Source organism: Rhinolophus sinicus, linkage group LG05, assembly GCF_036562045.2.
Source record: "Rhinolophus sinicus isolate RSC01 linkage group LG05, ASM3656204v1, whole genome shotgun sequence".
Lineage (NCBI taxonomy): Eukaryota > Metazoa > Chordata > Mammalia > Chiroptera > Rhinolophidae > Rhinolophus > Rhinolophus sinicus.
The window spans coordinates 137,974,124-138,000,450 of NC_133755.1; the positions used below are offsets into that span (position 1 = coordinate 137,974,124).

Here is a 26,327-nt window from a genome sequence, read left to right on the forward strand (position 1 = left end):
CCTTGGCTACTTTCTGTTCTAATATATTAAGAATATGTCTTTTCTCTCGCCCTTTCTGAAAGGGAAGTTTTAGGAGGTGCAATGGTTAGGAGCGTAGACTTTGGTGTCGGAAAAATAAAGAATAATCTTGATATTTCCCCAAGAGACGGCCAACCCATACTAATCTGGAGGTGGAAACAGGGAAAAGGTAGATTTATTCTTTAATCCTTTTTATATTCAAAGATCTTTTCTCTCTTAAGAATAGATACTTTCATAAATACTTTGCTTATATCGTGTTTCCCCGAAAATAAGACCTAGCCGGACCATCAGCTCTAATGTGTCTTTTGGAGCAAAAATTAATATGAGACCCGGTCTTATTTTACTATAATATAAGGCTAGGTCTTATATAATATAACAATATATAAGACCGGGTCTCATATTAATTTTTGCTCCAAAAGATGCAGTAGGGCTGATGGTCCGGCTGGGTCTTATTTTCGGGGAAACACATATTAGACCACAAACATGGCTAAGTGAAATATATTATGGCATCAGTTAGGATGCTTTCAGTTGCAAATAATAGAAAGCCTAACTGAAGCTGGGTCAAACAATACAAGTCATCCATGGGCTCACGTAGAAACCGGGCTTCTATGTGCTTCAGGGGCAGTGTCTGAGGGCTGTGGCTCTGTTTCTTTGAGATCATCTTGATTCTGCCCTCCTGCAAATCTTGGCTTTGTGTTCAGTGTGGCCTCTCTCAGAGTAGCAAACTAGCGTCGCATCTATGTGCCATACGGCCCGGAATATAAGAGCTTCTCTTTCTCCAAGCCGTGAACAACAGAACTTGGCTTGATCCAACTTGGGCCCTAAGTTCTCCCCTGAACCCATCACGCTGCTATGGAGGATGGAGCTGGGAGTGGGGTCATTGTCACCTGAAGAGCATTCTGCTGCTCAGTTGTGGAAAAGTGAAATGGAATGGATACTAGGGAGAGAAATGATGGTTGTATTTAAAGGCAACTTCCCAAAAGAAGAAAGGAATTTGAGGTATTGTTTTCTAGCAATATGGTGTTTGCACTGAACCCCCCACCCCCCGCCCCATATTTCATTAAGAAAGATCTCCTGTTCTAAGGCACTAAGAATCCTGTGGGCCTCAGACTAGGTCACCATTATTATGGCCACCATTAAAGTGCTTATCAAGCCTCTGTTTATGCGTGGCAATGGCGAAAGTAATAAACATAAGTAAGGCTGATGTGTTTTAGAATTAATGGCTATTTGAAAATGATGCAATTTTTTTTTTTTTTTGCAGTTTATGTGTCTTTTTACCTTTCTTAGCATTTCCCCTCCCCCCAAACAGAAATGTCTAACTCCATTGCTTTTAATGTGTCTATCTTTTCCCTTATGGTTTTTGGGTTTATGTCTTGCTTGTAGGACATTACACTTCAAGAGTGTAAAAATAATTCACAGAAAGACATTTATAAAGATGTTGATGAGAAGGCTTACAAGAGAAGTGAATCACTTGATGGGCCATGGTTCCTGAGAAGGTGGCAGGGGGGACTGAGATCCAGAAATTGCTAAAAGGTTGCATGGGAAGAGGGCTCATCTTCCTTTGTCACAGGAGGGAGCGAGGAAAGGATGGGTGCAGAGAGAGGGCGACTGTGATTCCATGTAGGAAGGTGAAGCTGTTCCAACCCATTGCCTTCTGCTTCATCTTTACGAGGCAGTAGGAGACATCTGCTGAAAGTGATGGGGGAAGTGTAGTTTAGCTTGAAGGGAGCCGAGAACTTTCTAGAGCATCACTGCAGAGACAGAGAGTGAACTAACCAAGGCAGCAGAATTGCTGACAATCTGGAGGAACTGGTGAGAGGGTACACTCTGCAGGGCTTTCAGACTTTTTTCAGCAATCTTCAGAAGTCTGGGTGAACATGATGGGAAGGTCAATACCTTTGTGTGAGATGTTTCTATTTTTAGGTATCCTTCCATCATTTATTTCTAATTTTATTACATTAGGGTTGGAGTACATTGATTGTTTGGAATTTATTGAGGGCTCTTTTAGGGCTTAGATATGGACTATATTTGAAATTGTGCTACATGTTCCTGAATACATTCTTGATTTGTTTGGTATAGAGTTTTAGATCCAAACTGTCTTGAGTGTACATGAATTCTGTTCAGACCTTTGAGGGGCGTGTGTTAAAAGGTGCTCGGTTCCTTTATTCATGGCGCCCCGGTTTGGATGGAAGCAGGTATCAGTAAGCACACGAAGTCTGCAGTCTTCGTTGTGAGCCAGTGGGTCTTGTGATTAGGTTTGCAGAGCAGGCAGGGAGCAGGAGCTCCTGGCGCTGTGCCCTGCACCCAGCAGATAAGCAAAGCGTTGTAGACTTGCAGTGGCTGCCCAGCGTCACGTGGCTCATAAGCAGCAGAACCAGAATTTATACCAGAGCTTTTGGATTCAACTCTAACACTCTGCTACTGTATCTTTTATGCTCAGCAAAGGTGGGTGACACGTGACCACTATCTGCCAGCGTCCTCCTTACGTTTCCCATCTGCACAATCTATATAGTGCACTGCCATTGGACTCATCAAAAACCCCTTACAGAAGGCATCATTCTACTTTATAAATTTCCTAAGGTACAAGTAACATGACAGATCTTACTCGGGTCACTAGAGAAACTTATTCACATCCACAGTTTCCAGTCTTTGTGTGATGTTAAGACTGTGCAGTTTAGGGGTCGGACACGTATCAGAGTCCTGGCAGGAAACAGTTCACAGCAGACGTTTCAAATGAAGACTGAATCAAGAGATCACTTAGGGAGTCATGGACAGGGCAGGCCTAGGGCAGCAAACAAGGCTTGGAGGGGTAAGGAGGAGCCTGAAAAGAGCTGGAGCGAGGGCATGGGGACCCGCTGGTCCTGGAGGGATGCAGCTGCACTGGAGACAGAGCGCTGAGCAGGGAGGGAACTGGAGAGAATGACCTGGCTGCTCCCTACCCCTCCCTCCTGTCTCCTGCTGGACTAGGTGCCTCCTTAAGGCTGAGCGCAGCCAGCTGCCAGCCAGCCAGCCAGCTCTGGGGTCCAGAGCAAGATGGAGGAAGCATCTGGCGAGGGGAGCCCGAGAAGAATACCCACACCGAGGAGCTGTGCCCGGGTGGAGTTCTCTGAGACAGAAGAAAAGAATTGCAGGAAATTCAAACATTAAGAAAGGAAATTTCATGGAACTGAAAAATAGGGTAAATTGTGAGAAAATATAAGTTAGGGGCATGTAAATGATGTGGGTTCCTGTGTAAGTGGGTCATCTTGAAGAAAACTACATGAACCTAACCCTCCCTGAATTCCCTATGAATAAAGAATTTAAAATTTTCTGTAACACCCATTGTATAGCCTTCTAAATAGTCTTACTTTCTTCATTCAGTCTTCTGGTTATCCCTTTAAAATATGGATTTTTAAATCCTATGCAATAATTTCAACAATTCTTAGAAGACTGAAATTTTATTAGGAGAAAACTGAGTTGCCTCTCCAAGTGAAAATATTTGGGAGTATTAATGTCTAGATAGACGATATCTAACATCATTAGAGGAATGTTCATTTTGTTTATCAATGTATTTAAAGTAAAATTGGCACCTCAAACAGTATTTATGCCATACCAGGTGTCAGTGAGCTTAGTTGTTGGAGGATCTTCTCCTGTGGAATTCTATAACAGGATCGCGTTATCTTCTAAATATTACTATAGAATATAATACAATATAACATACGTTATATATGTAATGTAGTATAATATTTGCCAAAGTCCTCTTTCAAAAATATATTGAGTTTGCGTGAGTAAACAGAAGATAGGACCCTGAGTCCTCTTTTTTTTTTTTTTTTTTTTAGCAGTATTGCGCTTTCTGTATCATCCTTTCCGCCATCTTTGTTCATTTTTTTTTTGCCTTGAACTTCATTTATTCAACATATATTGATTGTATCACGTGAACAGTACTAGAGTAGGCCCCAGACTATTCCTGTAAAATGTGTGAAGAATTATGAATTACTATGACACTCCCAGTTACCTAACACAGAATATTGCTTTCAAAAGATTTCTAATACATCGGACATACTTAGAGATTATTAGGTTCTGTGTCAGTTTTCCAACTTGAAGCTGTTCTAAAATTAAGAGCATAACACTTTTTCTGGCAAGTTGAAAACAGAGTAACCAGCATACAAGAATGGATGCTTTCCTTGTTTGTTTTCTTGACTGGCTACGCTACTGTGGTCCTGGAGCAGCCCTCCAGGTTACCAGGGCTTCCTTCCCAGGATCCTTTGTGGTTCCTGGAGGTTCTTTCTGTTGGGGAGGGTTTTTTCAGACCCTGTATGTATGAAATGTCAATTTTCCATTTTCACACTTGATGGATAGAGCAGATAGATTGAAAATCATTTTCTCTCAAATATTCAACTCTTTGTTGTTTGTGACCTGTTGTGGCACCCCCACTGCAAGTTCTTTCTGTCCCTAGTATCTGAAATTTCAAGTTTGTGACTTGGTGTGGGTCTTATTTTCCTCATTGTTTTGAACACTTAGTCTGTTCTTCCAATCTAGAAAGCAAGTCCTTCAATTCTGAGAAAAATCTTTGTATTATTCCTTTTTCCTCTATTTTCTCTTTCTGGAATCCCTTTGTATCAGGTGTTGGACCTCCTGAATTAATCCTATAATTTTCTTATATTTTTTCATCTTTTATTATTGCTGTTTATATTTGTTGTATTTTCTGGAACATCTCCTCAAGCTTATCTTCTAATCCTTTTTCTGAAATTTTATTTCTGCTACCATATTTTAAATTTCAAAGTGTTCTCTTTTGTTACTAATGTTCCCTTTTTTAAAAAATTGCATTTTGTTCTTGCTTTATAGTTTAAATAGCTTCTCTTATTTTCCCCAGCATATTAATTACATTGATTACCGTTTTATTTTTGAAGATTACCTTTGCTGTCAGTGTAGTCTGTTTCCTGTGAGTATTTCCCCCTGTATATTTGCTCTGGTCTCCAGCTTTCATCTTAGAAGATTTTTTTTTTTTTTTTCAGATCTGTTGATTCTTGGCTGTCAATTCATTTTAGTGTCTTTTCAGATACTAACAAGCTGATTGAAAGGTCCATCTTAGGTTTGTTGACTGGTGTGCTTTTCTGTAAGGTCATTTGGTAGGAACCAGCTCTATCTGTGGGAGAAACCCACATGTAAGTGCCTTTGGGCCTTTTTTTCTGGAGACTGTTCAGTTTCTTCAGAAACATTCTTCCAATCTATTGCTTAATGGGAATGAGCTAGGCTGCCATTGTTTGGGGAGCCCGTTTGGGAAAGAGAGGAAAGAATACATGGTTAGTAAGTGGTGGTGTAGGGTATGTAAACTTACGTTGTGTGATTTCAGAGCTCTCGCTTCCTCTATTGAAACTTCAGTTGGGCTTCCCAGCCTTTTTACATCAAGTTTTTCATATTTATTGTGTACAACACCCCATTTTAGTCCTGTATATGGCACAGTTAGGAACACTGTGTATATGGGGATATTTAATTATTTCCATGTTAGAGATTTATAATTTGTTCTTAATTTACAGCTTTTTTCAAGGAGAAAACCTCCAAGAGGCCTGTATGTTTATGGAGATGTTGGTAAGTGTGTTAAAACAAGTCCTGGGTAGTACAGCTTTTGCTCAGGGATAACTTCCATTTCCATCCTTCAATCCACTACCAACAAGGGAATAGGATGAGGTGAGATAAAGTACTGGGCGGGGGAGGGCGGTTATCTTAGTTTGCACTTTTATGTCTCAGAGGGTGTGCCTCGTTTAAGGCAGGATTAGTGAGCATGTCAGGGTGCAAATGTTATTTAAGGTATAAAGTGAGTTGATCCTGGGGAAGGAAATCACCTATAGATAGGTTATTAGATAATTCAGAATCTCGTTGCCCAGTGCTGTTTGACTCAGCTTACTACTTTTTTTTTTTAAAAAGCTGTTCTTTCTCACTTTTACTTTCCACTAATATTTTTACTCATAATCTAAGCCCTTATCCTCAATTTAGTTATTAGTGGACACTCTCAATGCATGAGTGATAACATTTCCTTGGTCTCCCATTTCTATACACTGGGCACAAAGATTCACATTTTCTTGGAAACTTCATGAGCTGTTGCTTACTTTCTAGATTTTCCTAATCAGTTGATGTCTGCTTCTTCCCTGACGTCCTTCTTGCTGAAATCATCTGTTTTTTTTGCTTTCCATTTTCTTTAAACAAATCTTTAAACCTCTCCTTGGTTATCCACATTCACTGATGTCATTAATGTGGCTTATACTTCACCTGGCCTTATGACTTGCCAATTATTTCTTATATTGGCATACTCAAAACTCACACTTACATGGAATGAGACCAGTTTTGTCCCAGACTAAGAAACAAGTTCCAGTCTCATCTACAGCCATATCAAAGCTACATTATGAGGGAGTGGTGGCCGAAGTTATTACCTTAGTAATATTTGTAGGACAAAAAATAAAACAGGAGTTGAAGAAATAGTGATAGTGCCTTACAGATAAAACTTCTCATCTTTAAGAAGAAGGTCCTCCCTCGTTTTCTGATTTGTTCACCGATGCCACTAAATTCCTGTTTTGCATTTACAGGTTTGGTGAACCTACTAAAAAGAGAATTGTGTAGTTCACAAAGGTGAATGATAGAGATTGCCCCTGGAATTCTTCAAGTTCTTGAAACTTACAGGTTTAAAAAATGTGAAAGAAGCTCAGACTATTCTGTTTTTTAGTTCATTGGCTAATTGGTATTATTTAGACCAGTGTATGCTTAGTTCTTATTCAGAAAGCATTTTATACCAGGTGCTTGATCAGTTTTACATGTCTGTACCTTTGGGCACTGCCAGCAGATCCCATCCTGTTGTCAGGTGTCTTTCTTTGCATCTTTGGAAACTTGCACTTCCTGTACCTTCACTTTCATGTTTAGTCATTGCTAAAACTAGCATCTTTGTTTCTCCGTTACCTCCATAAATGGAGATGGTTAGTTAAGCACAACTTCTACTTCTGCAAAATGACTTATTAAAAAAAAACCCTACAAAAGTTGTTGGATTTTAGTTTGAAAAATTCAACCATATTCTAAGTAATTGAAGAGAAGTACAATAAGCACAATTCATCTGAATACTTGAAAGAATTAGATGTGGGGCCAGCCCGGTGGTGCAGGCAGTTGGAGCTCCGTGCTCCTAATGCTGAAGGCTGCCAGTTCGATTCCCACATGCGCCAGTGCCAGATGGCTCAGTTGGTTGGAGCGCGGGCTCTCAACCACAAGGTTGCCAGTTCGACTCATCGACTCCGGTGAGGGATGGTGGGCTGTGCCCCCTGCAACTAACAACGGCAACTGGACCTGGAGCTGAGCTGTGCCCTCCACAACTAAGACTGAAAGGACAACAACTTGACTTGGAAAAGTCCTGGAAGTACACACTGTTCCCCAATTAAAAAAGAAAAGAAAAGATGTGATTACATGGGATAGTCACCAAGGCTGGGTGTATACCAACCTTTGGTTAGAAACATCTTTATAATGTAGAGGGGGAAGAAAGGGAATTCTGAAATAGGAAGTGAGGTGAACATTTTGGTGGCTATACTCAGTTTAGTTTAGAATGCTTACAAAATAGGTAATAAAAAATAGGTGAAATTCTCATTTTGGTGTGCTCTCTGGCTTGGAGAATAGCCTCCAAGTGCTTCACAAGCCCTTATTCTTTACTATTTTCCTTTTTTTAGACTTGGGAAACAGGTCTAAAAAACTCCTTATTCAATTTTAAGGAGATTTGATGGGAAAGAGGACGTCTGTTTCCTAGCGGGCCCCTTTCCCACTCCTTATTCCTGCACTTGGCTTGGGATCTGTCATGCCCACTTTATTCCCTTTTGACTAGACATGTTGAAATGACTAACTCAGGTGGACCCTCAATCCAGAGAACCCAGTAGAGTTGATATATAAACTGGAGAATTATCATAGTGTCTTAATGAAAACCGTGTTTTCATCAATAAATGCTTAGCACATCTCATGCAGAAGCCAAAAGCTGCAGTAGTAGTGTTTCGTGGCTTCATTTCTAACCTACCCCTGGCTCTAGCCGACTGCAATGATGATGACAGGGTTAATTATTTCTCAAGTACATTAGAAGAGAATAAAAGTACTTTTCTGTTTATCGGTCCCATTTCTGCTGTCTCCTGGTATAAGCTCACCCATTTCACATGGATAATTCTACCAATTAAGGTAAACTGGTTTTTTTTTTTTTTCGTTTGTTTTTTAATTGGGGAACAGTGTGTTTTTCCAGGGCCCATCAGCTCCAAGTCGTTGTCCTTCAATCAGATTGTGGAGGGTGCAGCTCAGCTCCAAGTCCAGTCACCGTTTTCAATCTCGGTTGTAGGGGGCGCAGCCCACCATCCCACGTGGGAATTGAACTGGCAACGTTAGCGCTCACGTTCTAACCAATTGAGCCATCGGCCGCCCCAAAAGGTAAACTGGTTTTAAGATTAGGAATTGGGAAGCAAAAGTTGGCTGGGCTTGGAGACCGTGATGGAGGACACCGTGGTCAGCGGTGCAAAGGGCACCACTACAGGGGACCCTCATGTAGTCATTTTTGACTCCCTAACTATAGACTTGAAAGTTAGAGCATAAAGCAGGTTAGGTTTTACAAATTACTCTCAGCAAGAATCGTCTTGAGAAAAATACAAGGTTTTACTTAGGATTCTGTAGAGACTAAAGCAAAATGGTACCACAGGTAAAATTTAGTGTTGTTTTCTTCCCTTTTGTCAATATTTCTTGTCCTCATTCTTCCATTCACTTAACAAATGTTTATTGAGCATCTGCCTTGCGCAGGCAGTGTGTTATTTCTGGGAATGTAATGATGAATAAAACAGATGCAGCCTTTGCTCACCCTGTTACAATGGCTTTGAAACACTTATGAATGTCACTCACAGTAAGAAATATCTTTTACATCCTGACCCAGTGTATGAGTGTACACACACACACCTGAAAAATAGTTTCACTGAAAGAAAACTTACCCTTATATGCGATGTATTTTGATATTTTATATTTTATTGCATTTAGTCTAGGTAACATTTTGCAAAATTGTACTATAAATATCAGAACCAGGATATTGATATTGTTACAATTCACAGATCTGATTGAAATCTCTCCAGTTTTACCTGCACTCATTTATGTGTGTGTGTTTAGTTCTATACAGTTTATCACCTGTATAGGTTCCTGTATCCATCACCATAGTCAAGACACTGAACAATTCTATTACCACAAGAATCCCTTGTGTTGTCCATAATTTTATAACCATGCCTACTCACCATCCATTTCTACGTCCTGGCAACCAGTAATCTGTTCTTCATTTCTAAAATTCTGTCATTTCAAAATTGTTATATAAATGGAAAGATATGTAATCTTTTGAGATTGGCTTTTGTCCCCTCATAATTCCTTGGAGATTCACTCGAATTGTATGTATAATTATTTCTGGAAATTGTTCACCTTACAGCTTCCTGGTGGCCATTCTTTGCCTCATATCATGGACTATCACCCTACACTTGAGCAGCTAGTATTCAGCCAAGGACTCCAGAGTACCCACATGTTGGTTTTGGGGGCTCTTTCATTACATAGCTTCCTCCTCTTTAGAACTTTGCGTTGCAAATTGCCCCTGTGTTGGACTCCTATAATTCGGATTTTTCTTAGCCCAGCTCAGCCAGACCTGGGTGTTTTACTTGGATTCCCACTTTCTGTGCATGAATCTGGAAGATGTCTTCATGCCAACACCTGGAGTGATTTAGAGCTCATCTTATTTTTCCCTTCTCTCAGGGATCAGAGCCTTGTCTTGCTTCTTGTCCAATGTCTGAAAACATTAGTTTCATATATTTCATCCCCTTTTCTGATTGTTTATATTGGGATATCAAGTCTAGGACCCGTTATTTTCACATGGTCTGTCAAAAGTTTTCTTTGTCCTGATACACACTGCTAAGCCTTTCTTACTCCAAGATTATGCAAATGTTCACACATGTTATCTTCTGGGTCTTTCATATTTTTCAACACCTTGGATTCATCTGGAATTAATTTTGATGTGAAATGTGAGGTAGGGATCTAGTTTTAGTTTTTGCAAGTGGCTGTACTTGTCTTTTGCAATTATTAATTTTTTTCATATACACTTATATATATGTACTTAGGTCTACTTAATTGGTTTAGTTGAGTTTTTTAAAAATCTGGTACCATTCATATACAACATCTCTAATTTTGTAATATGTTTTTATTATGTAGTTCTTCTCCCTTTCCTCCTTGCTTCCCTCAACCTTTATTAATTGCTATTTATCTTTTTTAAAGAATATTTTTGAAACCTCTTGTATTATCCATGTGGGTGAATTTTTAAAAGTGTGGTGGGTGTTTATTTTGTTTTATTCAAATGTTAAGTACCTTCTATTTTCTTCCGTTAATCTTAGACCTTATGTATCATGCCATATCAGTACACAGTGACCTATATCATTCATTTTACTGGGCATATACTGTTTTATTATGTGGATGTTCCACAATTCACTTAACTAGTTTCCTGTTGATAAGCATGTACATATATATATATAATATATATGTTATGTATCTATAACATACATTTTATATATATAATGTATATTTTTTTCTGAAAAGAAGAGAGACTTTATATTTTTTTAAATTAAATTTATTGGGGTGACAATGGTTAGTAAAATTACATAGGTTTCAAGTGTGCATTTCTGTAATACATCATCTATAAATCCCATTGTGTGTTCACCATCAAGAGTCAGTTCTCCTTCCATCACCATATATTTGATCCCATTTACCCTCTTCTACAACCCCTCTTCCCCTCTTCCCTTCTGGTAACCACTAAACTGTTATCTGTGTCTATGAGTTTTTGTTTCTTTGTTTGTTTGTCTTGCTCCTTTGTTGCTATCAGTTTTATATCCTACATATGAGTGAAGTCATATGGTTCTCAACTTTTTCTGTCTGATTTATTGCGCTTAGCATAATCTCAAGATCCATCCATGTTGCCACAAATGGCAGTATTTCATCTTTTTTATGGCAGAATAGTATTCCATTATATCTATCTATCTATCTATCTATCTATCTATCTATCTATCTATCTATCTATCTAATGTGATTTATATATCACATCTTCTTTATCCAATTATCTATCGAGGATACTTTGGTTGTTTCCATGTCTTGGCCACCATAAATAAAGCTGCAAGGAACATCGGAGTATATATATCCTGATGGATAAATGTTTTCAGACTTTTTGGGTAGATACCCAGGAGAGGGATTGCTGGGTCATATGGTAATTCTATTTGTAATTTTTTGACGAACCTCCATATTGCCTTCCATAGCGGCTGCACCAGTCTGCATTCCCACCAACAGTGTATGAGGGTTCCTTTTTCTCCACAGCCTCTCCAACACTTGTTATTATTTGCCATTCTAACCGGGGTGAAGTGATATCTCATTGTGGTTTTGATTTGCATTTCCCTAATAACTAGTGAAGTTGAGCACTTTTGCGTATATCTGTTGGCCATTTGTATGTCTTCTTGGGAGAAGTGTCTGTTCAAGTGAAGAGGAGATAGACTTTAGAATAATGTTAAGTTATTCCTAAATTGATTTTGGTTGGGATTCTATTGAACTTTGAAATAATTTAGAGAGCAAAAATATCTTTATAGTGTTGATTTTGGTTCTGAATATTTTAAAACCTTTTGATAGATAATGACAAATTGACTTCCTACCAGATGTATGTCAGAGTGCTTACAAGTATTTTCCCACATCCTCACCAACGTAAAAATGGTGTATCATTGGTGTTTTAATTTGTATTCCTTTTATTTCTGATGGAATTAAACTTTAAAAAATATGTTTAAAGCTATTATATTTTTGTATCCTTTGAATACTCATGTTTTTTGCACATTGATCATCTTTCCCCCCCGTTAATTCTGTATTGTTCAGTACTCTTTCATTTTTGGGGGGAAAAAAGGCAGTTGAATTAGCTGAACCGGGGGAGGAATTTAATATTTGGTTTAATTGTTAAGTAATGATCTGAGCTTAAGTAATATTTTAGGTGCTTCTCTCTGTGTCCCTCCCTTTCCCTTCTCTTTCATCTTTTGGTTGTGCTTTCCTTATTGTTAGCTTCATTCTTGGTAAGAATTTTTTGATGTTATAGGAAAGATAGCTCCTGGGATCTTGTAGATTGTACTCTTAAAAGGAGAAGGGATGATTCTCGTTCTCAGAATCCATACTAACTACCCCCACAGAAGCTGACCTAATTGGGTCACATGCCTGTGGCAGGGACAACCATAGTGTACAGGGTCATGGGGTATTTTTATTGGCCCCCTCTGTGATTGATACTCTCATAGAATCATACTAAGTATTAATAGAAATGTTTTCATAAGGAAGAGATTTAGGACAGACAAAAAAACATGTCCATTGTAGTTTCTAAGAGCTCTTTATATCTTAGAGATATATAAGTTTAAACTCCCGAGTTCATGAGGGCAGGGATTTTTGTCAGTTTTGTTCACTAGCATATCCTAAGCACCTGAAATAGGACCTCACACATGGTAGGCATTCAGTAAAACTATATTGAATAAGTGAATAAGGATATTAATTTTATTTATGGTGATTTTGATGTTCAGGAGATTGAATTTCTTTGAACCTTCTGAACATCAAAATCACCATAATAAAGATTAATGTAATCACCATAAATAAATGTAATAATAATAATTAATGTAATCATCATAAATAAAATTAATGTGGTTTCATGTAGCCTAATCTATCAATCTTTTCCTTTATGATTTCCTTTTTCTTTTCTTTTTTTTGTGTTTTTTGTTTTTCCCTTTTATATCTAGAAACTTTTTATATGATGGTCTTGTTATATTTTAAGCCCATTTTAATAAAAGCGTTAGCACAAAGATTACATTGAAATATATATTGTTCACTTTTTTGGTTAGATAATTTATGACTTTTTTCTCGATATGTAGGTATACTATGCTTTATGCAGCAAAATTTGAACTTTATTGATTTACCTTTTTTTTAAGGTAAATATAATGATTTAAAATTTGCTGCCACTCACTATATAAAAAATATTGTATTGAATATTTTTGTAAAATATTACTTTTCAATCTAACTGGCCTCTTCATTAAAAATCTGTTTAGTAAGTTATATTTTTAGGTACAAAAAACTTGCTGGCAATTCTAATTGCACAGGCCCAAGGTCACCTCATGGAATGGAGGAAAGCCCAAAAGATTTGCGACTCAGATCTCCCTTCCTGAGTTGCAGCTCCTGGGAGGAGAGCATGGGCACTGGCGGGTGGTGGGAGAAGCAGCAGGAAGGATGAGAGACAGGACCAGCCTGCTCTGGGCTGGCCTGCCGAGGAATGCTTGGTGTGGATCACGCTTGTGAACTGCCCGTCCCGAAAGCTCTGGGCTTTCTGCTAGAGAATAGGCTTTCTGTGCGTGCCCGTGTTAAATGCCCAGGCAGTTGACTCTTCAATTACTAATGCAATCATAGCGGTTAAAAGTTTCAGAATGTTGAAAATTAGATAATTTAATGATAAGGGTTGACTGTATCAGAATTTCAAGTAGGCCTCATTTTGAAAGACCTATGTTCTCAAGATTTTTCAAAAAGTGTTATAATTGGCAATTCTCCAGCTCTAACCTACATCTATTATTTATTTTCAGTATTTATGTTAGATAGTAATCTTTATTTTCTTCTTTTTCTTTTTTGAATTTTCCCATAGTGCCTAAGACAGTTCCTCATGCTTAGTAATGGCCCAATAAATAGTTACTTAATTACTTTATTTATACTGGTGCCTTTGGGAAGAGAAACAGAACAATGAATAATCTCTAAATCTTGTCAGTTTATGAACATAGTTCTTTGGGGGAAATAGCCCCTGTAATGTTAACTAAATGTTGTATTTCCTAAAAACAGGATTTTAACAGTAAAGAGTAATATCAACATTTTATGTTTAGCTAGTTTAACATAAAAAATAAACACTCCTTTCTAAAAAAGTAACATAGTCTTAAGCTTTCGAGTAGAAGAGTGTGGTTTCATTATCCCAAAGCTAATGAACAATCATTAGAGCAATCAGTAATACTGTTTAATAATATTCTTTTCTGTTTTTTTCAAGGTACAGGGAAAACAATGGTGATGGACATGTTTTATGCGTATGTGGAAATGAACAGGAAAAAGCGGGTTCATTTTCATGGTTTCATGCTAGATGTTCACGAAAGTAAGTTAATGATCTGGAAGAAGTAATTTTTCAGTGGGCAAACACTACACAATAGTTTTCCTCATCTTTTAAAATTCTTAATATTTTAATTGTTTAAAACATAGAATTTTGCTTAAAGTAAGATTTTATTTGGCTTCATTTGATTTGTGCTATATTGAAAGAATTAGTAATGTGTCCAGAGTTAGTCCTAGAAACAAATCAGAACTTCCAAATAAGAGAACAGAGGTTGCTGTATAAAGGTTAGGTATTTCCTCTTTCTATTAAGGATCAGTCAGAAATGTTAAAGTCTCACCTGTTTCAAGAAGTTATTCTTGATGAGGTCCTTTCTGCTGTGTCACCTTAACATGTTGGCATTCCGTTTGTACTTGTATGTATGCTTTATTGCTTTGCCAGTGTTCTTAAGTTATTTCATTTTTGCATTGTCTGCTGTCAGCTACACTATAACCTCTCCAGGGCAGAAACAGTGTGTTTTTATTCTAATACTGTCAGCATTTAGTACACATGTAATGAATGAAGTGGGACTGACTCTAGTGTATTAGGCTGTTGACAAGGGAACACCTTGAGTAGATCCACATAGGGCAGGACCACCTCCTCTGCCCACATCCCTGAAATTCTCAGGACTGTGCTGCCCTATTGATCACCTAGTGACCATCTAGTCATGCAATCACTATCACTTTGTCATCTGATTGCAGCATAGAGATGGTATGACCCACAAAGTATCCGTACAACCATGGGACTATAATCATATGTGAACAACTTATTTTTGAGTAGAGGAAAATACAACCAATTCCAATAATCACATTTGCTTGTATGTGGAATTTAAACTTCATTTTTATGTTTACACAGAAGTTTCATTTGAAGATTTAAAAAACATGGTATAGTTGTCTAAAATGTACTATTAATACAATAGTTGATTTTGTGTTCAATTTCATCCATTTAAGGAATACACCGCCTTAAACAGAGTTTACCAAAGAGGAAACCAGGATACATGGCTAAATCATACGATCCAATAGCTCCTGTAGCTGAGGAAATCAGCGAAGAAGCATGTCTCTTATGTTTCGATGAATTTCAGGTAAGGAAAGCTGTTTCATAGATGTAGCGTGGTATACTGAATGAAGTGTGAAGGTTTAAAGTTTGTTCCTGATTTTATCATTGTTTTATAAATTGATTTGACACACTATCTCTTACTATGCGATAGCACACCACAGCTTGCACAGGGCAGATATGGCCTGTCTGCTTTTATACGGTCAGTGGGAAAAGAGTAGTTTTTTATTTTTAAAGGGTCATTAAAAAAAGGAAAAGAAAATGCAACAGAGGCCATATGCAGTTTGCAAAGCCTAAAATATTTACTATTTAGACTTTATAGGAAAAGTTAGCCCACCCTGATATTCTACTCAATGGGTTCACATTTCCCCGCACCACAATGGAGATGATGTAATGATTACAAAACAGTGTCTTTAAAGATGTTTGAGTTTTAAGTGTTATGTAAAAAAACAAGTGATTCACACATTTCATTTAATCCTTACAACTTATCTGTGCTAAAGGGACGGAATTGTCTTAGTTGAACTTTTAAAGTTTCTTCTAGTTTTAAGATTCTTTGCAATGTGCATTTAAATTGGTAGTAAGTTATTTCCTGATCTTTATTTCCTAGGAGAGCAAATATGGCATGAAAGCAAACACTATGTCTTATGCTTATTCTATATCCTATGTCATGCCCAATGTAGTAATAATAATAATGATAGTAGAAACTGTAGGTTAAGAATTATTTCCTCTTTATTTGACTGCTTTCTTTAGTAGTTCTGAAATGTAATCGTTGATTTTTCTATAATGTTTGTCATAAAAGCGACTGATTATTGGCATGAAAATAGAAAAATCTACAAGTACTGAGTATAAGTTTAAAAATAGAGCTTCACACCAAAGCTTTTGAAAACTATTTCTGGAGTTGAGTGCAAAAATTCCTGTGTCTGATTGCCTAGAATAAAGGCCCAGAGAACTTCCAAGGGTAGAAAACTGAAAATCATGTGTGCCTGCTCTTTGCCCTGGGTGAGTCACATAGCGTGTTTCATGTTTGTGATGAAGTGAGGGAATTACCCTAGTTGAGTTTTAAAATTTCTTCCCATTTTAAGATTCTCAGAAATGATGCATTTAGAGTGGTAGTGTGTTACTTCCTGTTCTCCTGTGCTTGAAAACCTGGGTTAGTGGAAATAGGATGTGGTCAGGGCGCCTTTATCCCAAATGAGGCAGTTTGATCCACATAGCTAACAACAGTCTTGATTTAGAAGAGAAAGAGGAATTTTCGCCAGGAGTTGTGTTACACTGAACCAACTGGGGAGGAGAAATATTTACTTTCTCCCCTCAGTGTTAAGACAGCCTGGCATTCACCCTTCGCATTGCAGAAGTACAAAGGTCTTCAAAAGAAAGGCTTATGGAAAAGAGACGTCTCTGGCGGCTCTGAAAAGGTGTGTTAAGCCCTCCAGATGTGGCGCTGCAGACAGAGGAGGGCCTCATGTGGTCCTAAAAATACCATAGCAGCTAGTTGACAGTTGTGCCGCCTTCGACAACAAAAGTCAGGGATGAATCAATGAAGACCATCTCTCTTGGTTTCTCATTTATGAGTCTCTCAAATTATTTCTAAATAAAATTGAATTGGCACTGTTAAATTTTTGATTAAGTTAAAAGTTTTTAAAGTATGTCAATATCCAACCTTTGTAAAATGAATCATGGTTTACAACGTATTTTTACATCCTTAGTTCATTTAATTCTGTAAAGTAGTAATTATTACTGTCTTCATCATGTAGATGAGGAATGTAAAGCATCAGAATTGCCCATGTAGCATGTAAAAAATCATTAGCTTTAACTTAAAAAAATGTAAATGTTAAATAGTCAGAGAGATGATTGGCATATCGACATAATGACCATTGGCAAGACTATTTCAGAAGGTTAGGAAACAGTGGAAACCTGGCCGTGCAAAGGAGATGCTGAGAAGATTTATAACCAGCAGGGCCAAAGTACCCATTAGGCGCAACAATCATAGTACTTAGGGCCCATGATACTTTTAGGGTCCCATGAAAATATTTTAATTTCTTTTAAAATTTGAAGAAAAATGAATATATCAGTCATGAATCCAGCCTGTGTATGTCTGTATCTATATTATACTTGTCTTATACCAACAGTTATCAAATGTAATTTATGTATATTTACTTAATTGATCTGTGCTCCCAAAGATGAACGTGCCTAGGGCCCATGAAAGTCATAACGCTGCTCTGTGAGTGAGGTCCCAACAGAAACCTGTCTGCTTGCTCTGGGCATGCTCCACTGAGTTCAGATTTCAGAAGGCTGATACACGGGTGGGAAGAAGGAAACAAAAGCAACTATCAGGATACTAATGTTTGAAATGAGTTGAGTCTTGCAAAAGAAATGCAGGCAACAAAAAGGATTTTTCAACTTACATAATAAATAAAAGGGAGATCAAGGGGGAGACAGGCCTCTTGCTAAAAAATGTTGCTTGCTCACAAATAGAAAGGGATGTGATGGCGCTGTCTGTCATCACCTGCCCCATCCAGAGTTGGTTTGATGTTCATTCATTTACTCATTCATCCCAGTTGCTTTAAAGAGTCTTATGCTATACCAATGTCAAGTGTCTTGAACAGTTTTTGAGAATGAATGATTGCATAATGAATGAATGAATAGACAGGACCTTATCTGTTCCAGTCACATGGACCATGTCTGGACATCTGATCTATGAGTAGCTAGTCTACAAGCTTGTCAACAAACTTGGACATGTGTTGTGTAGCTTGGGGATTGGGCCAATCATATACTCTCTCTCTCTCTCATGTATTTGAACCAAAAGGCACAGAGGGCAGTTCCCGCTTAGTAATGAGACAGGACCAAAGAGTCACAGGAAGTAAGTGAATCACAGTACGGGGAGGAGTGGTAGGCTGCTCCCTAGACAGCAGCTGAACTCTCCAGAGCTACTTCTAATCCCGGGCCAACCTCCAGCTCCAGTTCCCCGGAAGTGTCATCAGTGCAGTTCCTGTCCTGGAGTCTTCTGTAAACTCCTTTCCTTTTAGCTGAATCTCCTGTTTCCTGCAAATAGCCTTAATGAGAGTGGAGCTATTCAACTCATGTTTGGCTCCTGTCTTCTATGTCAAGAAGGATTTCCCTGTGATCTATAAAAGACAACATAAATAGAAGTGCTGTGAGGAAATGTCACCTTCCTTAATATAAAATTTATCTCCAATGGAAAGAGAATTACCTGATGAACTAAAGCCCAAGAAATCCAGAGATGGGGTATTTACCCGGGTGCTTTTGGTTGCAGGCAACAGAAAACCCAACCTAAAAGGACTGAAACTTTAAGGCAGGGGAGATATGCTGCATAAAATAGTGTCGTGCCCTTGCTCAGACCCTCCTGCTTCCGCACCGACTTTCTCTCCTATACTTTCAGCCTTGCTCATTACTCCCTACTCTTTCCAATCTTACTTTCTTCATAGATTAGGAAACCATAGCTCATAGTGGGTGCTACACCAAATGCTTCTTTCTCACCGGGGCTCTGGAAGAAAATGTGTGCAGAGATGATAAAAAAATACTGAATGCCAAATCAATTGCTTTTATTTGATTCTGAATTTCAGTGTATCATTCTCGAATGTTAGTGTTGACAACACGAGAGACCCTCTTCCTGGAGCAAGGTGGCCTGAATGTCCTAGAATGAAAAATGTTAATAGTCTTGTCCTTTTATTTCCTCTACAATTCCAAACTTGGACCTTGGAGCTTACCATTTTATTCAAGAAAGGCCAATATCTGCATGTACCCATTGTTGTGACGAGCCAGAGAAAGCAAGCGTACAAGGGCAAGAATGTGCCCCCTGCAGGCAGAGGTGATCACTGAGCAGAGCCCGGATGTCCTGGATGGTCTGCTGCTGGTCTTAGAGAAGCTCCGCTAGGACACCAAAACTGGATTGTTACAAATCCCACTCTCTTCTTGTCCTCCTTTTCTAGAATTCAAAAGGGAAAGGGCTATCCCCAAATATTGTTGCACCAGCACTCAGATACCCAACATCCACACAATTTAGAACAAGCAAACCGATTTGGAACAGTATTCTCCAGATACTCATCAGAATTGTCCAGATCTTTGCACAATTATCTCTTTAATGAGAACTCTCCCTACACCCTCCTTAAAATTACAGTTTGCAATTGATCTCCACACTCCCAGTGCCCCTTACCTTTCTTTTTCCATAACATATATCACCTTTGAACATATATATTTACTTAGTTATTATGTTTACTATTCATTATACATATTTTTCCATATAAATGTAAACTTGAGACAGGAATCGTTGTTTTGCTAATTGATGTATCTCAAGTGTCTTGAACAGTTTTTGAGAATGAATAATTGCATAATAATGAATGAATGAATAAATAATCCTAGTAACAAATAATAACTATTGAAGTAGTCCCTCAACTAAGTCTCACTTCCCTTAAATATAGTAACAACCCACTGTTTTTTCCTGTTAACATGCTGAATTATCTTAACACTTTTGCCTAATTTAATAGGTATCTCATTGTTTTAATGTGTATTCCTTTAAGTAATAATATGGTTGAATTTTTTCCATGTTTGTTTACTTACTAATTAAAAGCCATCTTTTATGAACTATTGGTTTGAGGCAATGTCCATTTATTAGAATGCTTGCATTCTATCATGATATTCTGTAATATTAGCTACTGTTTACTGAGTGCTTTCTATGCTGTACATTATTATATCCACAGCTAAAATTCTATACAGCTATACATAAATAATATAGAATTATACTGACATGCATACCATACATAGATAATAGTCATAGTTAACATTTCTTGAGGATTTATTATATATATCATAACCATCTTGTAAGTACTGCCTTCATATAATGAGGAGATGAAGGATCAGAGAAGTTAAGTAACTAGTCCAAAGCTGCACAGCTGGTAACTCAGTTTGAATCCATCATCAGTCCTCTTATTCACTAGTAGTAACAGCTGTGTTATATGTTCTCCTTGGTATATGGTATCTTCTATTATGTCTTTAAATATATAGATCTAGAGCTGGGTGGGCTTTTAGTAGATGTTTTAATGATAGAACCTAAAAATTATCCTTAAGCCTATTAATCCTAGTACAACGCATTATTGATTTACTAGAAAAGAAGTTTTAGGCACTTTAATCTTAACGACAATATGTCTACAATCACCACTTTACTTTTAAAATTGAATCCTATTAGTAGTCTTGATTTTTAACTAGCCTTTAGGTGGTGTTGCTATAACATTTATTTTACTACGGAGATGAATGGGAATTGTGGCTGCTTAAAAACAAGAATATATTCTTTCTTTTTTGTGCTTTTGAATTTAAGGCATATTTAAGACTATGTTTTGGTAGCATCCTGAAGATATTAGATATTAGATTCTGAAGATATTAGAATACTGAAGAAAACCGATAAAAAAAAATGTTATTTCTTCCTGTCTGTTTTTAGGGAGACTGGATAGATGTTTTACTAATATGGTTCAAAAAAAAAAAAAGAGAGAAAGATTTCTGATGAGCAGAATATCATGCAAAATTCTCTATAAGCTATCAATATCATTTAAAAAATAGTTTTGACCGTTTTTATAAAACAGGAAAGCTATTAAAAGCTGCTAATAAAAAATAGGTGCTTATTTTTGTGCTAATACTAATTACTGATAATGCATGCTTATGTTTGTCACTCATTACATGGCACTGTACCAATCAGTGAATGACTGAGACTCAAGCACTTACACATGTAAATTAACTATTAGATTTTTTTTTTCTTTTTTACTTAAGTGAGTCATGATGGAAAGCAACTCTAGGTCATAAAAAAATCTTTTCTCTTTAATGCTAATGAAATGTCTCCACTCGCTGTATTAGCCGACTACCCTTATTGGTAATCTGTAGCCTTCTCTTTTGTTCCTGCTAGTAATGAAATGCTGGGTGCTGAAAAAGCCTGCTCTTCAAGAATGTGTAGCCAATTGTCTTCTGTTCACTTGTACTGTAAAATTATTGTTCCCCAGCAAAGTGGAACAAGTATGGGGACAAGTTCAAAAGAGTATACATTGGCACCCGACTACCCTGAGTGACTCCTGCTTTATTAATTAGCCATAGCTTCTCCAAGTTAATTTACTCTGATAGAGCAAAACCACTCCATAATACAAAAACAGCAGATGATAATTCAACCACAAGTCTTTATTGTTTGCTTTCACCGATTTTCAGTTTAAACCTTTGCACTGTGTTATAAGCTAAATGTCCCTTCACTTTTCTGAACCTTAGGGCACAAAAGCTGTTTTAAATTTTTTGGAAAACATCAGTGAGATGGTCAAATGACCATTTTTATTCTCTAAAATTGGGCAATGTTTAATTGATAACATTCTTTTTAAAAGTCGTGTATTGGGAATCTGATTTAAAAGTGCGGTTTCTTCTAAAAATTGTAAGCTCCTTCTGTCCTCTCATCACAAATGCCACTGGTGTTTAAGCATTTGAAAAGGGCCTTCTCTGTGAGTGTTTTTGCGGAAGCAAAATTTGACAGTGATTCTAAGCTCCAAATTAATTAATATTAGTACCGCTTTCCTTTTCATTTCAATCACTGCTTTGTAAGCTCCCAAAGTCTTTTTAATTTAAGAGCCTTCAGTAGTTTTTTAGTTAATGTTTTAAAATTATAGCCTGAGACAGAAAAGAAAGATCTGTACATTCCCATATCCTGGTCTTGTTTTGTTTTGTTCAAGTGGGAAGGAAATAATTGAACTTTTAAGTAAGATATCAGCTGTAAAGAGGAAAAAAAAGTGTTTGAGACCTGTCCACGCCAGGTTGTTGTTAGTTGTGTTATAACCAGTTAGTTGGTAACTTTTAGTATTTTGATCTAATTTGAAAGAATTCCACTAGTTTCTATGTACTCTAACATGGTTTAAAAATAACAATTTGATATTCATTGTGTGATACATTTAATGAATATGAGACAACTTTTATTGAGATTATCTAAAATGTGCTATTAAAGAAAGATCAAAACATTTTTACATCGGGAGTATCTAAAATCCATGTTATTATAGTCATACGGTGCAATGATTAACATCAACCTTCATAATACATTTATTTTTGAAGTCATCTTCCTTCCCTCCTTAATTTCTGCATTCCTTTGTGATTTTTAAAAGCTTTTTCAAAAGTCATCATTAAGCTTATTTGCTAATTGTGGATTTTTAAAAATAATTTTGGAAAACATCCATCGTTATATGTATCTGTGTACTTAAATTAGATGAAATAGTTTTATCTGCATGATGCATTTCTTGTTTTGTCAGAAGTCATTTTTTTAAAGCACTGTGTTAGCCATTCTTGTAAGTTTTTTTAATTTTTTAATTTTTGTGTGTGTAGAAGGAATATTTGTGTTTGCGAAGGTTCGCAGACGCTGGCTGTGCTGGAAGTGACTGCAGTGCCTTTTGATTATTCATGGACAGTAATAGAAGGCACTTAAAAAGAACAATGAAATTGCTTATTTTTGTGATGGGCCATCTGTTGAATTGTTTTGTGCAACAATTGCACAATAGTATCTATGTCATATCATTCTATTTTCAACAGCAGCTGATTATGTCTCACTGGCTACTTGTCCTTATTTCTAAAGTTCCATGACCATTTAAAGTCACCTTTTCAGCGACCTTTGCCAGAAAGGTATTAGAAATCTCAGAACAGCCTGTGTATTTTTTTCTCTCTCCGTTTTTTTTTCCTTCTTTTTTTTTTTTTTTTTTGGAGGCGAGGGACTGTGTTGGGAGTACTACGTAGGAGGAGGGAGTTGGTCATGTTAGTGCTAATTAATTAGACTTCCTAAATGTTCAGGACAATTATCTATGCTTTCCACCTGTAGTTCTATGAAAGAAGTTTATATAGAGCCATTTGATAATTTGCGTAGAAATGATAGGCTTGCAAAAAAGGAGAGTCAAGTTTAAAAGACTACTTACTATACAGCCTTTCGTGGTTTTAATTATCTACTCTTTTCTTCATGATGATAATTAGAATTTTTCTCTTGGAATTCATTTCCATCGTGTAAGAAAAAAAAAAGATGGGCCATTAGCAAGTTTGTTAGAGAAGTGAAATTAAAATAAAACAAATGTGTTGTTGTCCATAGGTCACTGACATTGCTGATGCCATGATTCTGAAACAGCTTTTTGAAAATCTGTTCAAAAATGGGGTCATCGTTGTGGCAACATCCAACAGGCCACCAGAAGGTAAACACAAACACTGTGTTAATCTCAGCGAATTAGGTGGAAACTAACAAGCTTTTAAAAATCCATAATTTTGTACTTATTTTACTGTGTTAATAAATCTGATGACTTTGCTTAGGATTAGTTTTATAATTCACTTAGTCTGAAAAATCAGTCGGTATTTGTATTTGAATAATGTTCGTATTCTTGGCAAGCTAAATCCAGGTGACTGCCTGTCTTTGATGCACTTGCTGTTTTTCTCTGAGTGTTAGATATGTCCTATGTGCATATCAAAGAAGGCAGGCATTTCTAACTGATTTTTATGGACCATAAAAGACACGCAATGAAATGAAAGGCAAAACTCCTAATTAAATTTTAGAAAAAGACTTACAGCTCACTTGCATAAATAGTTTCTAATACTTCATTTATCATTTCTAAAGCACTTGTGGCTTATTAGGAAATTTTTTGAGAAGTAAAATACAAGTAATATTTAGATAAAAATAACAAGTTTGAAATTTAGTATCTTTCGGCTCATCATGTGGTCAGTTGAGGTCTAAGGAACCAAAAATAATATTTTTTTGCATTCGTAATATTAATATCTTTCTGCCTGGAATGCTCTTCCACCAGATATCTGTAACGCCAAGTCTTTACCTCCTTTAGGTCTTTGCTGAAAAGTGACTTTGCCAATGAATCCTAGACTTATCTCCCTATTTGAATATCTCCCTATTCCCTTTTTTCTGTCACTGCTTCTCCTTACCTGCTCTATTTTTTCCCTGTTGCACATATGGACCCACCATATACTTTATTTACTATATTTATGGTTTATTGTCTGTCCCCTTCCGGGAGGCAAAAGCTTTGTGAGGGCAGTGACTTTTATTTCTGCTGTTCACAGATGTATTCTAAACATCTAAAACAGTGCCTAGCACATAGAAGGATTTCAGTAAATAGTCTTAGAATGCGTGTTGAATGGATGCGTATTTAAAAAGGGTCTCTCTGGCTGCAGTATTGAGAATAGACTGTGGGGATGAGGTTTCACGGTTAGAAGTTAGGAGACAATTTAGGAGATGGTTGCAACAATCCTGAGGGGAGATGTTGGAGCAGTGAACGTGGTGAGAGTGGTCAGATGCTGGATATATCTTGTAAGTAGAGCCAAAAGATTTACTGCTGGAATGAATATAGAGTATGAAAAAAGAGAGAGAGAGAGGGATAAAGAATGACTCAAAGGTTTTAGCCTCAGCAATTGGAAGCATGAAGTTGCTGTTTACTGAGATGGTGAAGACTACAGGCAAAGCAGATTTGGGGAGGGAGGTGAAAGTAAGGGTTCTGTAATGATGAGGCAGATGCATATAAGAGTTTGGATTTCAGTGGAAATGTTTGGACTAGAGATATAAATTTGGGAGTCATCAGTACTAAAGGAAGCTGGAAAGAGCAGCCAGTGAGGTAAGAAGAGAACCAAGAGTGTCTAGCGAAGAAAGGGAAAGTGGTACAAAAAGGAGGGTTGATCACCTTTGTTAAAAGCTACGAGGAGGTGAAAATGAGGGGGAGAATTGACCGTTGGAATTGGTCATATGGAGTTCATTGGTGAACCTGAGAAGAGCAAAATAATAGAGTGTGTATTTTTTTTAAATAAGCATGTCACATTGATGACATATTGAATTTGTAATCTAATACATACAGATCTTACTTTGTGAACTGCTGTCAAACTAGGTTGCTCTCATTCTTTATTTGTGTAGTTGATTTCTTTTTCTTGCTATTACATTTCAGCTTATTAGTTTGTCTGCATTGTTCCATTGAATTGATTTATGTTGATATATTTTTGAAGTATGATTTTAAAATAAATTATCTTTAGCCACCCCTATTAACTATGACATTTATAAACTTGATAATCATACTTCTATATCTTCAGCCGTTCATTAATTAAAATGTGTGAATAAATAAGACCAAGTTTAGACCTCTGTAGTATACTACTAGAGGCCTTATTTTAGGGAGCCATCAATTAATTAATACTTTTGGATCCAGTTATTCAAATAACTATAGTTATGTCTAACCTACTAGAGAATTATGAATGATTTTGTCAGATTCATTTGTTAAAATCCTTAATGTTAGCATCATGTGATGCATTATTGTAGCAACCCTATGAGCCATGGCGGTGAGCTTTTTAATATTAGATCATCTGTCTAAATGAAAGTGAGACTTGACTCTACACTAGCTGACTGGTTGACTTAACAGTGTCATCTGTATTACCCTAAATTATTCAGTGAAAAACTATGTTCATAAATAGCAAGATGCTAAAACAAGCCTGGAAGCCCTCCCCTAGCAAAGACTATTGAAAGGAAAATTGCAGTTGGCTGTTCAGGCTACTGCAATGTGGTAAACTGAGGCAAGACAACCACAAGGAGAGGTTAAGGAACATTCTGGAGCTCAGAGCTTTGTAGGAGTGAACAGACTTACAAGCCCACAAAGGTAGCAAGCAGAAATCCAAGGTGGGGCCACCCTTCTGTAGAAGAATGAAAATTCAAGGTGCAGAGTTACAAAAATTGAGCATTAGCCACAAACTTAAAGAAAGTCTTTTCTCAATATAAACTGTAGAAGAGATGCTTGTCATACACCAGATTTTTTAGCCATGACAAACAGTCATCATAAATATCTTAATATTTTAATGTAAAGAAGAGGGCATATCTGTATATATAAATAAATGCATATTTATATATAAATATAATTTTATATAATATAAAGAAAATTGCATATCTATCATTATGTAAATAATACATCTATTTATATATAGAAATAGAAATAGTTTTATAGGTGAAGAAATAAGACTCAGAGAGATAAAGTATGGATATAGGAAAAGGCAAAACTATAGGGCAAAGAATGGATCAGTGGTTATCAGGCTGGAGTGAGGAGGT

At 36.9% G+C, this 26,327-nt stretch overlaps 1 protein-coding gene across 3 annotated transcripts in view; it reads left to right on the plus strand.

Annotated features, from left to right (window-relative positions):
- Positions 1 to 26,327, plus strand: part of AFG1L (AFG1 like ATPase) — a 193,543-nt gene that overhangs the window by 41,890 nt on the left and 125,326 nt on the right. For all 3 annotated transcript variants that reach the window (XM_019735074.2, XM_074333372.1, XM_074333371.1), the window contains exons 3-6: positions 5,535 to 5,586; positions 14,099 to 14,200; positions 15,142 to 15,272; positions 23,346 to 23,445. In XM_019735074.2, coding sequence (XP_019590633.2) covers positions 5,535 to 5,586; positions 14,099 to 14,200; positions 15,142 to 15,272; positions 23,346 to 23,445 — 385 coding nt within the window. The remainder of the gene's footprint in view (positions 1 to 5,534; positions 5,587 to 14,098; positions 14,201 to 15,141; positions 15,273 to 23,345; positions 23,446 to 26,327) is intronic.